General features: G+C 46.6%; 1 protein-coding gene across 1 annotated transcript in view; it reads left to right on the top strand.

The window, feature by feature from the left end:
* Positions 1–17,045, top strand: part of Edar (ectodysplasin A receptor) — a 67,853-nt gene that overhangs the window by 41,342 nt on the left and 9,466 nt on the right. The window contains exons 3-5 of the mRNA XM_051186720.1: positions 635–757; positions 1,463–1,644; positions 7,981–8,066. Of these exons, the coding sequence (XP_051042677.1) occupies positions 635–757; positions 1,463–1,644; positions 7,981–8,066 (391 nt within the window). The remainder of the gene's footprint in view (positions 1–634; positions 758–1,462; positions 1,645–7,980; positions 8,067–17,045) is intronic.

Below are 17,045 nucleotides of genomic sequence, written 5' to 3'. Positions count from 1 at the left end.
TATTTACAGAATGACATCTCCCATCAGTAAGTTGTTCTGAGTGCCTCTCCCACTGTGCACTTAACTTCAGCACCTGCAGGGTGGGGGCTTTCCCTCAGGCCACACCCTTCACTGGCTGTACCATCCCAGACTGCCATTAACCTCCTACACCTAGGCTTCAGAACGTCTACATCCTACTGCACCATCAGGATGGAATGAAGACAACAGTACCCCCAGTTCTATCTGAACCATTTACCTGGCACTCTCTTTATGGGACTTGTAGATAGAAATGTCTTTCAGTGTTTATAAGTGATGTAATGGGCCCACAGCTAAAAGCAATCAGAAAGTTCCTGCCCCCTGGAGACCTGCCTGTCGGTGGGGATTGGGACACCATGAGACAGAAGGACCAGCATGTGTAGTACCTAGATGTCTAGAGACTCAAGAGAAGGGTGCCTCCTTCATAAGCTTAAGAGAATCCAAGGCTTAGATGGGTGTGGGAAGAGGATAAGTTTGGACAGCGGAGTCAGGAGAAAGTGGTTGTAAGGATGGCTGAGGATGGGGCGGACAGGGGTGGCCAACTTCGCCTCTCTGGGGACTGTCTCTATGTAACTGCATCTTGAGGAGGTGTGGAGGCTAAACACCCTTTCTGTGACAGGTGTCTCTGATGTGCTCAGCCAAGGCAGAGGACTCCAACTGTGGCGAGAATGAATACCACAACCAGACTACCGGGCTATGCCACCAGTGTCCTCCCTGCAGATCAGGGGAGGAGCCCTACATGGTAAGCCTGAGCTCTGGGGAGGTAAGGGTGTGCTCATGGCACCATCTTCCTAAACTGTCACTGAGGACCAAGAGGTCACCAAGTTATATTCACCAGGAGTGGCAGTGTTCTCTCCAGCTGTGCACTCTCCAGCTGTGTTAGCTGTGCACTCTCTAGCTGTGCACTCACCACCTGTGTATTCTCCATCTGTGCACTCTCCAGCTATGCACTCACCACCATATTTCTCAGGCATTCTGAATTCTTGAAAAAGTGTCCCATCCTGCCCTTTTGGGCTAACAGTCTGAATTGGAAATAGACAGAAATATTCTCCAGGAATAGTGCAATAGTGCATCAATTCTGAATGATGGGTCTCCCTTCTGTGGAAAGGCTAAGCACACATGCTCTTTGGAACACCAGAGAAATGTCTGGGGCAACAGTGTCTGGGGTTCTTGCAGAGTTCTTGGAAAACTCAGGCTCCCAGGCTAGTCCTCTAGTGAGGCACTCTGGGAAACCAGTGGACCTATTTAAATTAAGGACCCTCTCTGAGGCTGGAAGCTGTCTACTATTGGATGGTAGAGAGGAACAAACTTTAAGAAAGAACCACAGAAGTCAGGACTTTGCAATTACTGTAGGATGGACAGCTGAGGGTGGAAAGAGCCAGCATGCCACTGTGCAGGCCTCTGTAGTCACTTGCTGTATTCTCATATCCCCTGCCTCCCCTGCCAGTCCTGTGGATACGGCACCAAAGACGATGACTATGGCTGTGTGCCCTGCCCTGCAGAGAAGTTTTCCAAAGGAGGTTACCAGATATGCAGGCGCCACAAGGACTGTGAAGGCTTCTTCCGGGCCACAGTGTTGACACCAGGGGACATGGAAAATGATGCTGAGTGTGGCCCATGTCTCCCTGGGTAAGTGTGCTACTGGGCTGACCTCTGAATAAGAAGCAAGGACCCTTTGAGCAGAACCCCACAGGCACAAACAGGCCTTCACAAAGTGTCACGCCCACCCTTTGTCACCGTCTTCTACTCATAGGACAGGCAGCTTTCAGGTGCTGTAGTTATGGCTGATAATGAGGCATCATCATAATATAGTCTGACTGCCTTAAAATAAACCAGCCAAACACTTACAATGTGAATCATTTGGGGGGGGGAATCTGATATTCACAGAAAGGTATTGTTTTTATTATTCTGGAAAACTTTGCGTGTGTTTCTCAAACTGCTGTAGCATGTAGATCTTCCCCCTCCAAAAGCAAAGTGAAAACGCAACCAATCAGAAAAGCAAACAAACAAACTAACAAACAAGATACAAATCTTTCTGTTTTCCTGATAGGGTGCATTAGCGAATTCTGCCCAAAATCAAAAAATTCTGATCAGGACACTATCACCAAAACTATGCCACAGCTGTTGCTGCTGCTTCCCCCTAGTGGCCACAAAACATCCCGTTTTGAAAGACTGCAGATGGAGAGAAAAAGCATGGTGGGAGGTGGGGAGGGGATGAAGTGGTGATGGTGGTGGTACAGGTGTGGTTGGAGGAGGTGACAGAGATAGAGGTCTTGAAGGTGATGGTGGACTGGATAGAACTAATGGCCATGATGTGGCAGATCTGGGGTGGGGAGAATGGGGCTAATACCAGAGGTGAACATTACCTTATGAGGAGGAAGTAAAGAAATGTCAGAAAGACATTGCCAACAGAACATGTGAGCTATGAATTCATTCTTCATCTCTCTCTCTCTCCACACACACACACACACACAGGAGTTCAGTTTTATTGTAGAAGCAACTGTTTTACGGCTCCCATCACCACCTATCTGCTGGTGACTGACTCCCACCCCAATTTCCCAGTGTTCTGTCTTCAGCTTGGGCCACCTCCTGAGCCACAGACTCTGGTATCCAAATATTTGCTGGGTAATTCAATGCTCAGGTCTCTGACCCAAAGTGTGATTCGAGTGTATTTGTTGGATGAATCTATGAAATAGTAGAACATCATCATGTAACCTTATCCTTGAACATACAAAAAGCAGAGAGCTATAAATGGGGAGTGTAGTAGACTATTACCTTTGAAAGGATAAGAAAAAGTAAATTTTTTACCTGCATAGTTGTTGTAGTTACTGTGTTGTGAGACTCCCCAAAAAGGAACAACAGCATTAGAACCAGAATAGGAGTATCCCCATGTAACTGTGTAAGCACAGTTGAAGGGACCATGGGTTTGCCTCTGAATGAGGGAAACTTGGTGAAATCTAATAGTAGAAAGAATTAGTCTCTGGTAGCTTACACAGTTCCTAGAATTTCATTTGGATTGATTCGTTTATTAATTGTCTTAATTTTTTTCTTGGTTCAAAAGTATGATACACAAAGAAATGCAGGGCGGCTGGGGGTCACCTGTATCAGGCACACCCATCCCATCATGCTTCCTTTGCAGAGAAAGAATAGTCTGTGTAGACCCTGTTTACAGCCATGTAACAGCTGCACTACTTATTTTTCTTCAAAGCGCAAGCATCTGACAGGGCCTGGTCCTCTGGTACCCATGGCCTCAGTAAGGAGCTCATGCCAGGAGATGTGGAGATGCTAGAGAAGGTAGAGCAAAATAGAGGAGTTCCAGCAACCAGCACTGAAGACTTAAGCCTTCAGCTTGTAAATGATGCAAGTCTTTACTCAGAATGCCAAGTCAGGGAAGGACACAGTAGGGCTCAGTGTCAGTAGGTTCTTTTTGATAGCAATAAGGGAAATGGCTGAGTAGTGAAGAGCCTGGATCCTAGGGAGCAAGGGCAATGTGGCGATCAGGGGGAGGGGCCTGGGACAGAGGCACTGGGGGTTACAAGAGTCTAATGGCTGCCTAGAAGCTAGATGGAGGCACAAGGTGGTGTCTGCCCTCCTTGTGCCAATGTGGACAATAGTGTCATTTATCCAGATATAGAGTACAGGAGGAAGAAGCATTTGATGGGGATGTAGAAACAGGTAGAAGTCAGACATGTAGAATCCAGTGCCGTGGTACATCCAGACCAAACTCACCCACATGGATGGACACTCAAGATGAGTGATGAGCATTGGTTGGCTGTCCATGAGGCAGTTTCACAGTACAAGTGTGGACCAGTGTGTGGTGAAGCTCTCCCTCGTACACACCTAGCTGTCAAATGGCTAAAGGTGAGCCTCGAGTCTGTGGCACATCAGTGGTCCATGGAAGCGATTGCTCTGTTATGGATTATCTAAAAGGGACAGTGACTGTATACAGCCAGCTTCACTGCCAATTAGTGACAGAGAGATGAGACTTTCTAGCTAAAATAGGAGAGAGAGTCTTGGACCATAAAGTGACTGCACTGCTCAGGGGCAGATGCCAGTCAACACCTGGGAACTGACTCAAGAGCCATGAAGACAATTTGCCTGGTCCCAACATTTACCAGAAAGTATTCAATCTCCAAAGACGTTTGATAATGTTAGTGAGCCTCCTGCCTCTAAAAGGCTTCAAGCAGTTGCCATTTGTAGAATGAGTGATGGAGTTGCATGGGTTCCAGAAGCATGTTTCAGGCTCTGAGTCTTGAGTACTTCTCTCTGTTCTGTGGAACAGTAACTTTATCTTCAGCACTTGAGACAGACTGAGGCTAGAGTACCCCCTAAGTGGGGGAATGGCACATGTCCACACCCATTTCTGTATGCTACATATCACTCCACAAATGTGGAAACTGGGTAGCCAGTTCCCTCTTTGGTGTGCAGTGAGATATATCTGCTAAATCAATCATTCCTGACCCTGAAACCACTAAACAGAAAGCCTCCACTTCACCCCTGGTCCCTAAAGCCCTCTTAGAAATACTATTCCTTCTTGAAGGATCTCAAGCTCCATAGGGGCACTTCCTATTGCTTGCCCTAAACTTACAGAAGTAAGGCTCTCATGCTGTCACAGGGGACTATGGGGCATTTGGGCAGGCTGGACCAATTAGCTCCATGAACCCCTGTGGTTAATGAGCCAGGATGTAGATTTACCTGGTATTTGTCTTTTTAAGGCTGTGGGCTGGCCCTCTCCCCTCCCTGTGGTTTGGCAGGTGCTGGCTCCCATTCTTGGTTCTGTATGCACATGTGGCCCAGACACTCACTGAACAATGGCAGCACATGGGGCTTTCCTGCTGGGAAAGGTCTGTGTGGGAGACAACAGGAGGCAAGGACAAGGCAAGAGGGAAGGGGTTAGATTTCATTACCTCCCCCACTTTGGCAGCCCCTACCTGTGGGTAGCTCTTGAAGCCAGCTCTACACAACCACCGCCTTTACACAGGAGGCCTAGCGCAGCTCATGGGCTCGGCAGGCTAGAGGACTCTCCAAGTCACAGATTTCTGCAGGTCAGGAGCATTTCATGACCCAGAGCATCACATCCACTGCAAACCTAGGTCCTATAGTACAAAGGAATCTGCTGGGAGAAGCAATTCCTACTGACTTAGAGGAAGTCAGTCTGAATAGAAGACTTGGATCCTTGGGTAAACCAAATTTTGCCCCAAGCTAAACTTCTTAGGCCAGGAAGAATAAATGAGAGAAGGAGCGAATACTTCAGGTTGTCGCTAGCTGACAATGGCTCAGCTTAGCATTTTTCTCCATTATGATGTTTCTAGTCATTAAAGAGAAACATTGCTTCAATTTGGATTAACTCAGTAATGGTGAGCCCCATTTGTCACTGTCTTTCACTTCCAGAACACTGAATAAGAAGCTTTATTACAAAGTAGGCTTTGTGCTAGATGATGCAGCCCAGTCGTAGGCAAACCATGCATGTCCTGAGCACACTGCAAGCAGCTCCACCAACTAGTGTGGGATTGAGTGTACTGAATGCATTTTTCTATTTAACAATCCCTTATAACTTACAATGAACTTATCAGAATACAGCCTCACAGTAAGTCCGGGAGCATTTGTGGAGAAAATTAAGATATGGATCAAAGAGTAAGGGATTCCAATTTTGTGGAAAGTGGTCTTGACACTAGCTGGACCACAGATGCATAAATGAACACTTTACTTCAAGCTGTCAGAAGGCAGAAACTAGGCCAGCATTCTCCACCCTTGTGGAGGACTCTGTATGCAGGACTCTGGGGTTAGTTTAGGTTAGTCCTGAAAGAAAAATCTAGCATTAAAAAAAATGGTCTCTGGGCTGGAATGATGGCTCTGTCAGTGCCTGCTGTACAGACATGAAGATTTGAATTCAGATCCCCAACATCCACATGAAAGCCAGAAGTGACAACATGTATCACAGAGACAGGAGGATCCCTGAAGCTCACTAGTTAATCTGCCTAGTTGAGTCAATGAGCTCCAGGCTCAGTGAGAGACCCTGTCTTTACCAATAAGGCAGAAAGCAAGTCATTTAAGGTACCAGAGATTGACTCTTGTCTCCAAATATTTGCATATACAAGTACATATTCACCACATGCAAATATGCACATATTTGTGTAGGAATGCATACAAACACATACATAAATGTTCTTGTAGAAATACATGCTAGAACAAGATGGCTTCCTACCTGGAGGCATTTGACACGTGTACCAGGTAGGCCACAAACTTCTAAACAGTTTCCTAGAAGCAACCCATCTTTAAATTTTTTATAGCAGGGCTTGAGATATGGTTCAGTAGTTAAGAGTACTGGCTGCCCTTCCAAAGAAGCTAGATTTGATTCCCAACACTTACCCAACAAACTCTGTAACTCCAGTCTTAGAGGATATGTCACCCTCTTCTGACTTCTAATGACACCAGGCATGCATGTGGTACACAAACAAAACATGTAAACCAAAGATTCATACACATAAGATGAAAGCAGTATTTTTTTTTTTTACAGCTTTTCAATAGTGTTAGGAAGCTGCACTCAGGGCTGCCCCAGCAACTTGAGGCCATCTGCTCTGGCTGGGTAGAGCCACCATTGGTCCCTATGTAGCTCCTTACTTCACTGTCAAAGATGGCTTCTTAGGAGACCAGAGGGTGCATTTGGGAGCTGTTTCCAGAAGGCTTGACAGTTAAACTGTTGTGGTTTCTCCCTTGGTTAATTAATGTTTACAAGATACACAGGGATCTGAAGATAAAAGGCTTTGAGGAAGGGCAAGCAATTACAACCCTGATGTTACTGGTAATGGTTCAAGCTCAAGCAGGCTGGGGTCTAGAGTCTCCCAGCTCACTCTCCTGTAGCATCTTACCACCCACAGCCATCAGAGGGCAAATAAGAAAGAGATTAGGAAACAACTGCAGGTGGATCTTCTAGTGGAGAGGGATTTTCATCTCTGGAGTTATCATAAAGGGAAGCGCTGAAGCATGGATGCTGGCTCGCTTTATTTGATTAGACTTCTTACAATGTGATAAATGGCCTCATGAGCACCCTATAGTGTTTGTTTATGGAAAATGGCTCACACCAAGAAATGGGCCAAAATGTCAAAAAAAATCCCCTCCTGTGCCATTCCCCTTCTGTGGTGCTATGGGAGGGGAATGACAATTACTGAGGGCCTAGTCCTTTAAGGGGTGGGGCGTGGGCAGGAGCATTGTTTGGGTGAAAAGGACTTGAAGCAATGTCACTGTGAGTGATTCACCCTTCCTTCTGAGTACAACTACAGGTGAACACAATAGTTACACAGGTGTCTTTAGCCCAGGGCAATTGACTGTATCAGGACTTGGTTCCACTTTGGGTCCTCTTTAAGGCTACCTGTACTGGTCTGTGTGACCAGTGTAGTTGTTTTCTGTCTCTGGCACTGTCACCCACTCTGGCAGTTGAGGGGTCTCAAGGGCCCCAGGGACAAACGGGCATTTTGCCAACAACCCCACCAAGATATGGGCTCTGAGAAGGGTGACAGTGAGAGGAGAGAGACACAGGGAGCTCGCCAGTGCCCACATGTGGTAGCACACGGGCATATCTGTTGACAGCTGTCATGACAGATAGTAAACACACGGGGACACACACACACACACACACACACACACACGGACACACACACACACACGGACACACACACACACGGACACACACACACAGGCACATGTGTGTGCACATATACACGCTAAACAATCCCCTCAGGAAAGGAACAATGAGCAGCCTATGTGAAGTCAGGCCCCAAGTCAACCCAGAATGTTCTACTTCAGGACAGGCTAAACATCCCCCAAAGAACTTGGGGGGAGGCTGTTTGCCTCCCAGGTCCTCAGTTCCCACCAAGCTATCTCATGCCCAGCTTCAGCCACACAGGTTGTACCTGTGTGGTACCTGTCACTCATCTGCCTTTACTCTGTCTCATTTGTCTCCTGCAGCTACTACATGCTGGAGAACAGACCCAGGAACATCTACGGCATGGTCTGCTACTCCTGCCTCTTGGCTCCTCCCAACACCAAAGAATGTAAGTGTTCTACCCTCCAACAGAACCACTGTCTCATTTCAGTTCTTTAGTGGTGACCTTACAGTGCCCAAGTGCCCAAAATGTATGTGGTGTTGCATTAGGGAAAAGAAGTCAAAGTCGTACCAAGAGCAAGCCTGGATCTGAATTCTCTGCTCCTCTCCCTGTATGTGTTATCATCTCCTGTCAGTTTGTTGTATGACTGGAAATCTGTGCCTGCCTGAAGGTTGTCTTGTGAATCTGTTTACCCCTGTGCCTGTGTATATGAGACTCTCTGTGTCCCTAACAAAGGGCTTTGTTCTCTCTTGTACTGAACAGCACAGAAAGCACCACACAGTAAAGAGATGCGGGAATATGTACAGAAATCTTTTAACAGAGTTTTATAAAGGATTAAATCACTGACCTCAACTGACCCCAAATGCCCCACATAACAAACACGACTGCAAATGTCACTGCAAACAGACTTATTGACCTATGTCCATGCTGTAGTCAACATTTATCGTGGATATGTTTTATAAGGTTGCTTTCTGCTGTTTTCAGCATTCATTAACATAACATACATTAACACACATATGCATTACTCCTAGGGAAGGGGCATGAAAGGAGACAATTTAAGATTACAGCTATGCATTGTCTTAGATTATAAATGGGAAATCCAATACATAGTAATGTTGGTTGTTACATTGTTCTCTTTAATGGAGGTGAAACAAACAGTAGGATAGCATTCTTAAGTCCTGAGTGACCTCATGATATATTATTTATTAACTCTGATTGTGAGGTTCAGCAAAAGTTCCAGTCTCTTAGACCCCATGAAACCAGTTCCAATGCCTAGATAAAACTAGCACAGAAGCAGTTGGACATGGAGGCAGCTTGGCCATGAGCAACATTTGTTTCTCTTGCAGAGGACTGCAGTTCAGTTCCCAGCACCCACTTCAGAGGGCTAACAATCATCCAGCTCAGGGAATCTGATGTCTTCACCTGGCCTCTGTGGGCACCTAACACACTCACTCACACACAACACACACACACACACACACACAAATAAAAATAAAATCTTGCCTTAAACAAGATATTGGTTTTGTTGTGGTTGAGTTTTTTGAGTCAGATAGTAAGGCTGTCATTCGGGTTGGCCAGCAGCACCTCTAAGGAGTTATTTGGTTGTCCCAAGACCTGATCTACTCAGCTTATGTGACAGTTAGGAAAGATAAGCGGATTACAGATACAAAGGTATTTAGAAAGTACTATAAAGTACTAGACATTTTTAAGTTCTCGTTTATCTATAAAATTACATGAGGCTATGGGAAATGTAGAAATATTCATAAGCTATCAAGAAATGAGATAGTTTCAAAAAATTACAACTACCTGTTATGAATATGGCACAAGGGGGACCTTGGAAGGGTTCTGTGGTGAATGAGAGACAAATAAGCCCATCAGGCAGAACTTGTGTGGGAAGGAAGTTTTATTGGGAAAGGGAGTAGGGGGAAAGGGAGAGAAAAAGGGAAGAGAGAAAGACAGAGATCTGTCTGCCTCCTCAAACAGATGGTGAAAAGAGAGTAGAAGTGGGAAGAGCTTGTCTCTTAATGGGACCTTTGCACCTGTGTACAGAGCCAGGTTACTGCTTGCCATGCGTTCAGGGTTGGGCACTCTTTGCTAGGTCCCCAAGGGGTGGGACCTGGTATACCTGGATTGCAACCCTATCAGCCTCATGAGTGTATAACCCTCTATGAGCTGCTTCTTTTCTGGTCCTTCCTCTGTTTCAGAGAACTCTAACTTGTGGCTTCTTTGGCTTTGCAATATGGTCTAATAAAGGCCGAGGCCATTAACCTGCATCTGAATGTCAAATGGGACACCTGGATGAAGAAAGGCTGGAGAGTCTGGCCTCCTCATCCACTCAGGCTCTAAAGGAACCAGCCTGGGACAAGGCCCATCTATCTACTCTTGGTCACAATAGTACTTTTAAGGAGAGGGTAATAGAGACTTCCTCCTTAAAAGGCCAGGTGATAGGAATGAGAGTGTCACCTCCCCTCTGCTGAGGCCCAGGAGAGTAATTCTGTTACTGGACAGGATGCCTGGAAACAGGGATGCTGGGGATGGGTGAATTAGAGGTCCAGGCCATTCTCTGTATACCAAATAGTTTGACAATCGGAATAGACTTGCGTGTGCTTAAAACTGAACTTCCTACCTGTCATATCTTAATTAATTTACAAATTGGAAGAGGCCCTGGGGCTCCTGGCTGCCAGCCTGACCTGTGGTAAAGTCAGCTGCCATTGCTAATGTGTCTTCTGTTGGAGAATCTATGTGGATTAAATGCCAGATGATTCTGTGATGAGGTTCTCACCTGAGTGAATGGACTGTACCACCTACCAGGAAGGGGGGTGCAGCTCTCTTTAGGGGTCCTAACACAGATACATGACCTTCCCTAATTGCCTGGGCAGACAGAAGAGCTAACCAACCATATGCATCTAACCTGGAGGAAAGCAAGCAAAGTCCCTAACTCTTAGAGATTAAAAAAAACAAACAAACAAACAAACAAAAAAGAGCCCCCTCCATCCCTCTACTCTTTGATTGCTTAACTGACAGCTAGATCCTAGGAAAGCTTCATTGTAGGTTTTTTATAATCCAGCTTTTGTTCTGGGGCCAGCCCAGATCCCACTGGAGCCTTTTCAGGCCTGTCTCCAGGCATCTGTTTGCCCAGTCCAGAAGCTTGTCTGTGTCAGATGTGGCAGATGGATCATAGCCTCCTTCAGAACATAAAGCCAGCTCCTTTCAGCCCTTCTCTGGCTCAGTCTGAAGACTGTGCTACCCAGGATGTATTGTGACTGGAAAGACTACCTATAAAGATAGCCCCATGAAATTAGGAGAGCCATATGCTCAGTATTGTTGTTCATAGCCCCACCCCAGCAAAGCCAGGGGTGGCCAAACCTCATCTTTGTTGGGATCTTGAAATCCCTGGCTGGTGGCCTAGGCTTCACCTGAAGGGTGGATTTCCTGGGCCTTGCTGAACCAAGTTGTCATTCTTGGTACTCTGAGTCAAGCACCCTGGGGCACCTGGTGATGCAGCTACATGCTCCATAGAACTGGAGCAGGCAGATGGCCAGGTGCAGTGCAGCCAGTCCATCTACATGCCCGAATCAGCATAAGGGTTTCCTCCTCAGGAAGGATGGGAGTCAGGGTACCCACCACTCTCCTCATCTCACATGATTGAGCCTGCACTGGCATTCACAGAGAACTGTTTGCATCTTTGAGCACCAAACAGAGTTCAATTCTTATTGTATTCCCATGAACTGCTTGAGATAGCACAGGTTTCTGGGTCTGCCTCTGACTCAGGGGGTCCTGGTGGCCCCCAAACACATTCTTATTAAGTCTGACACTGGGTGTAGGTTAAAGGCTCCAGACCCTTCCTGCCTTTGTTAGAGTATTTATCCAGCCTCATGGAGCTGTTTCCATCCCTGCCAGGCTGTACTCAGACTTTTGCACAGCCAGGGTGGATTAATGCTCATCAAACATTCCCATAAGCATGTCATAAGAGTGCTACTATGTTGCTATGACACAGACCATCAAGGGACCCTAGGAGGAAAATGACATGCATTTACTTATAAAGTAGAATTAAATGTTCCTGTTCCTGGATGGCCAAGATGATGGGCTCAGGTCAGTCCTGCCTCCAGCCACTTCAGTTTCTGCTTTCTCTACCATTTAATGGAGAAAAAAAATAGATACAGCAGACAGCCCTCCCTAAACCACCACTGGTGCCCAGTAATCTCTTCCTGAGGCCTTGAAGCAAAGAAAGTCCCCTCCCTTCCTGACAGCAACAGCCCACTGAGAGAGCTTCAGGCCTCAGCCTCCTTTGTCACCTGCTGTCATGGTGCACTGGTAAATCCATGTTAGAACGAAGGGACACAAATCCCTTTCGTTTGCTTTTTCAGTAAACCAAAGAGCAAGATCATTTGTCTGTAATTTCCTTTTCTCATAGATACCCAGACCACTAAGTAGAGGGGCCTGTGCTGTAAGGGCAGTTGGTCAGAGTTTGAAGGGAGGCAGGATCTCAGGAATGGAGAAAGGTGTGCATCCAGCTTGACTTTCATTGTGAGTTTCCATGCCTAAGAAAGTGATCTCATTCTCCGTACCTCAGTTTCCTCTAAGATATTGTGTCACAAGAATTCTGTGAGGACAGATGGGACTGTATAGATAGTGTATGGGAAATACCCAGTTGGGTACTAGTGAGATATTCAAGTGCAGTGGACAGCAGGCTCCTCCAAATAGCATACCTGTACTTCCAACAGCTTGTCTAGGACAGAGTGGTTAGAGGGACAAGGATATAATGTGATAGAAGCACTGTGTTGTGGCAGCCCTGTCACATCTGTCTCTCTCTGTCTGTCTGTCTGTCTGATGTCAGTGACTAAGACCCCTGAGTTAAGTCAAGAATAGAGTGGTTTCTTAGGGAGGGACACTCGGTTAAAAGACTAGGCTGTGGCTTAGAGCACTATAATAGATTCTATTTGGCACACATCACTCCCTCATTTGAGCCTTAGAACATAAACAGGAAATCCTGGTCTCCAGGAGTATGGACCCAGTCATTTCTGTAAAGTACAATTCACACCAGAACATGTCACATAGTGCTGTTCACACCAGAACATGCCACACAGCACTATTCACACCAGAATATTCCACATAGTGCTTTTCACACCAAAATGTGCCACATAGCACCTAGGACCTGGTAAGAAGCATGGCCTTGCAAAGCAGGTCTGAGCAGAAGCAAAGGCTGTGTTCCCAGCAAGCAGTCCTATCTCTTCTAGTAGCTAATGGGGATCTGATGACTCCACCCATTGCTCAAGGACCCACAGCTAATGCCAGGGCTGTGAGGCACCTCCTTGACAACTCTAAGAACCAAGTCACTCTTAAAAATCCAAACTGTTTACACTTTGTAGAGAATGCCAGCCAGCCTCTAATGCATACTGGCACATTTATAAATTGTGTGGATTAACAACTTCAAAGGCCCCTTATATACCATCATCTCTTTGAACAGAGCTATAACTCCACTAAGCCTCATGTTTACAGCTCACTAAGTCCCCAAGGAAGGTGAGTTGAGCCCCTGCAGCCAGCCTGGGAATTCACAGTGAACTAGGCACATATGTCCCTACCATCTTTTCTAGTTAGACCTCGAGTGATGTTCCATTATCTGGAACATCAGTTTTTTACCAGCTTTTAGCAAACATTTCACCTTGCTCATTTTAAAGCCAGGGTCATATGGAAGCAAACATTCATCCACACGTGACTACCCAAAGATATTGATATGTAGGAGCAAATGACTGAGTGAGGGTAGAGTGGGTTATTCCTACTAGAAAAACGTTTTGATAATGCATAGTCAATCCACATCAGACTAGGGGACAGCTGATACAGGACAGTATGCATGCATGGGTTCTAGCATGCTGCTCTGGGGAACTTACACCATGGCTGTGCCTCCATGGTGGGCAATGCAGATGCCAAAGTGGGATAGTTTGTAGACCATGCCTGGTAAAAGGTATCCTGTGAAGAGCAGCAGGTCTCTGGGTGCTTTCTCTCTCTCTCTCTCTCTCTCTCTCTCTCTCTCTCTCTCTCTCTCTCTCTCTCTTATTTGCTATCTCTTGCTCTCTCTCTTGCTCTCTCTTTCTCTCTCTCTCTTGCTCTCTCTCCCTCTCCCTCTCCCTCCCCTCTCCCTCTCTTTCCCTGTTTTGCCCAAACACATATCACAGTTTATTCAGCATGATATAGTGTGTTCATAAGATTAATGTGCATACGTCTATAATTCTGGTATGTGTTTTCCAAGGGTTTGGGAATAATAGAGAGCAGGTGTTTGTTTCCTCTGGGGATTTTTCAAACCACTCTAAGAAACAACAGAAGCACTCTGAAGTGATTACCAGGGACCTGACATTTCCTCCTTAGGCCTGCAGGTACCCTCCAGCCCATTAGCAAACCACACTCACTGCTGCTTCTAGATGGTCCTTCTGGGCCCACCCCGCCCTGGTGTTCTCTATGATGCTGATGTGTGGTGATGGTGAGGAACTTGAAAAGACCTGTGTGAGATCAGCCTTGGAATGTTCAGGACTAGGGTTTGCTCTGCATGTCTCACTCCTTCCTCCTGGAAAGCAGGGAGTGAGCACTGAACTGACAGAGATCAAATAAGAGGCAAGTGGCTTTTTATCATTACTGTGCTCAGAGCAGGTCCTGATTGATTTGTTTCTAGCTATTTTCCACTGAGTACATGCCTTTCCCCTGCCTGAAACAGAGCTGTCACTCAGATCATCCAAACCAAGCACCCACATGTTGCATTGCTCTGAGTCTCCTTGGTTCTCTCTCTGTAGTGAGATATTCACTTTGTTCACACCTGTAGCACTGACCACGCCCATTGGGGGTGGGGACAGGGTCGGATGTTACCTGGAAGAACTAAGTATGAGGATCCCCCCACCCCACCCTGGGAGCTCCTTGGGACCAGGAACCTGCTGGTGTTCATCTGTCTATGTTGTGAGTTATTTCTCCCTGAATAAACATCTATTCGGCCTATTTGTTTATCCTGGTCCTTATTAAACCATGATATCTCTCTGCTGAAAGAACAGCTCTACTCTCTTCCTAGCTCTGACTCTGAGAAGCCCATCATCAGACCATGGGTTGCTGCCCTTCAGTAACTGCATGGTCTGTGGGCTTGGTTGAATATATGTAATTGTGCACCCAACATAGGCCTCAGAATCTGCCTCAGGATCCTGGAGGGAAATGTCAGTCTCCCTGAAGATTCTGGAAGGGCCCTGAGGTCTATCACATAGAAAGGGTAGGTCCGAGGCCATGAGGACCTGAAGGGTTTGCCTGAAGGATGGCTGTGGGTGTTTGGCTCCAGCTCCTGTCTCTCTGAGAGATGTCTACCTTCCTGCTATACCTCATCTCCACTTCTCTCTTCTCAGATATTTTCAGAAGAGCATCCTTGGCTGGGGAGTGTCTGGCACCTCCTGCAGCCTGTACAGTTTGGATGTTCTGTGAATGCCAGCTGGATTTCAGTTTGGGGACTGTCCAGTATATCAGAGCAAGGCATAGCTGGTCCAAGCAGGTAGCATCTGTGGCTCTGGAAGATGTCCTTAACAAGTAGCAGCCTGCATCAATGTTTGGCGATGTCGTATACCTTCTGGGTACAGGGACATTTCATAAGTCTGGACTCACCACACTACCTCCATTGTTTCTTTCTAGACCATAGGCTTAGGTATGTTTGCACCCCATCCCCAGCCCTGTCCCTGTCTTGATCTGCAAGTCCTATCAAGAAGGGACAAGAAAAAACAAAGATCTCTGGTGTCCACAGCCCTTGGCTTTTTTTTCCCCTCTGCCCACATATCTTAAGCTCACCCAAGACCCTAACCAAACCAACAGATCAGATTCTTTCCAATGCCCTATTTGCTTTAGAGGAATAAAATAAGATTCTAATCAAAGCTGGGTCAGGACAGTCCTCCTGATGACATGTGATGGCTGTTTCCCTGCATAGTACAAATGGCAGGAGCCTGGAGTTTGTCTTTGCTGGCTGCAGCAGCTGCCAACCCGCAAATGACTTGATGGGGAGCAGGAATGGGCACAGCCTGAATGTCATTTGATAGGTGAGCAGGTGAATATGTAGACAGGACTACCACTGGGAGCTCCCTTGCCAGTTCCTCCCTAAGAGCTATCTCTGAACATTACTTTAAAAGCAGAACATCCCATTGGGCCACAGAAAAGCTTCCAGTCTGCCTCCAGAAAGAGAGAGACCTCACCCTCCCTATTTCTGTCTAATATTGGGGCCAAACTACCCTCTGAATACCTTGACACCTCACTGACATACAGAAATCCAACTCTAGCCTGCCCTCAGTCTGTGATACTCTCTTGCAAACCCACACTGTTCACCTTCCATCTCTCTATTTGTCGAACTAGGTATAAGGCCCGAGACAGCAGCTCCTGGCCTCTCCCCACAGGGTATACTCAGCTCACTCAGCAGTGCATTCCGTTGCTGTGTGACCGTGTTCCTGCTCCTGGGTTGGCACAAGCCAGATAGCAGGAGGCTTTATGCAGACCTGTGTTTCTTCCAGAACCTATGTTAGACTGCTGCCTCTGCTTACTCCTTCCAGAAGCCCTATGGTGCTATAGTCTGACCCCTGTGTACCCTTCAGGCCTATTCTCTTGGCTGACTGGGGTGGGTAGAAGAACATGACTTCAGGGAGGTTGGTGGCCCTGTCTGGGCTCACAGCTGCTTTTCAGAATCATGGAATTACTTTATGACCCTCTCCAGAACTGAGAAGCAGCAAGGACAAGAGAGAAAGAACAGAAAACTTATCTCCTTTCCCCATCCCAGGGTTGGGGTCACAGCTGATGGGCAAGTGCTCTGCCTCTACTACTACTGAGCTATGGTCCAACCCTGACTGTTTTTAATCAACTGAAAAATTCAAGTTTGACCTAAAAAAAGATATTTAACAGAAAGATACAGGTACTTGTGGTTTGTCTGATAATAAATCAGCTTCCATTTTTCTCCATGCTAAGTGACACTTTTTCATTTCTTTGTTCTTCCCCCACTCCCCTCCTCCGCCCTGGTTTTTGGATTATTGAGATGGGGTCTCTGACCTGAAACTTATTCTGTAGACCATGCTGGCTTTGAACTCACAGAGATCGACCTGCCTCTTCCTCCCGAGTGCTGGGATTAAAGGCAAGCACTACCATACTTGCCCTTTTTTTAATTGGTTTTCCTCCCTGTGGAGAGAGAGTAATGAGCCATGGCTAGGAGTGAGAGCAGGCACATCCATTCTTAGATGGGTTGGTTGAAACTATTTAAAACTCTCCTTAGGCTCAGAGTATAGCACAGTGATTCAGCACAGAGGTGCAGGGCAGTGGTGCAGTGCTTGCCTAGCACTCACGAGGCCAGCAATACAGAACCACCACCACACAGAATCTTAGAGAAAATCCTAGAGGGATGTACATCACAGCTAAGAACAGTAGTGTGACGCT

This window comes from Phodopus roborovskii, unplaced genomic scaffold, assembly GCF_943737965.1.
Source record: "Phodopus roborovskii unplaced genomic scaffold, PHOROB, whole genome shotgun sequence".
Taxonomy (NCBI): domain Eukaryota; kingdom Metazoa; phylum Chordata; class Mammalia; order Rodentia; family Cricetidae; genus Phodopus; species Phodopus roborovskii.
This window is presented reverse-complemented; position numbering and strand designations above follow the sequence as displayed.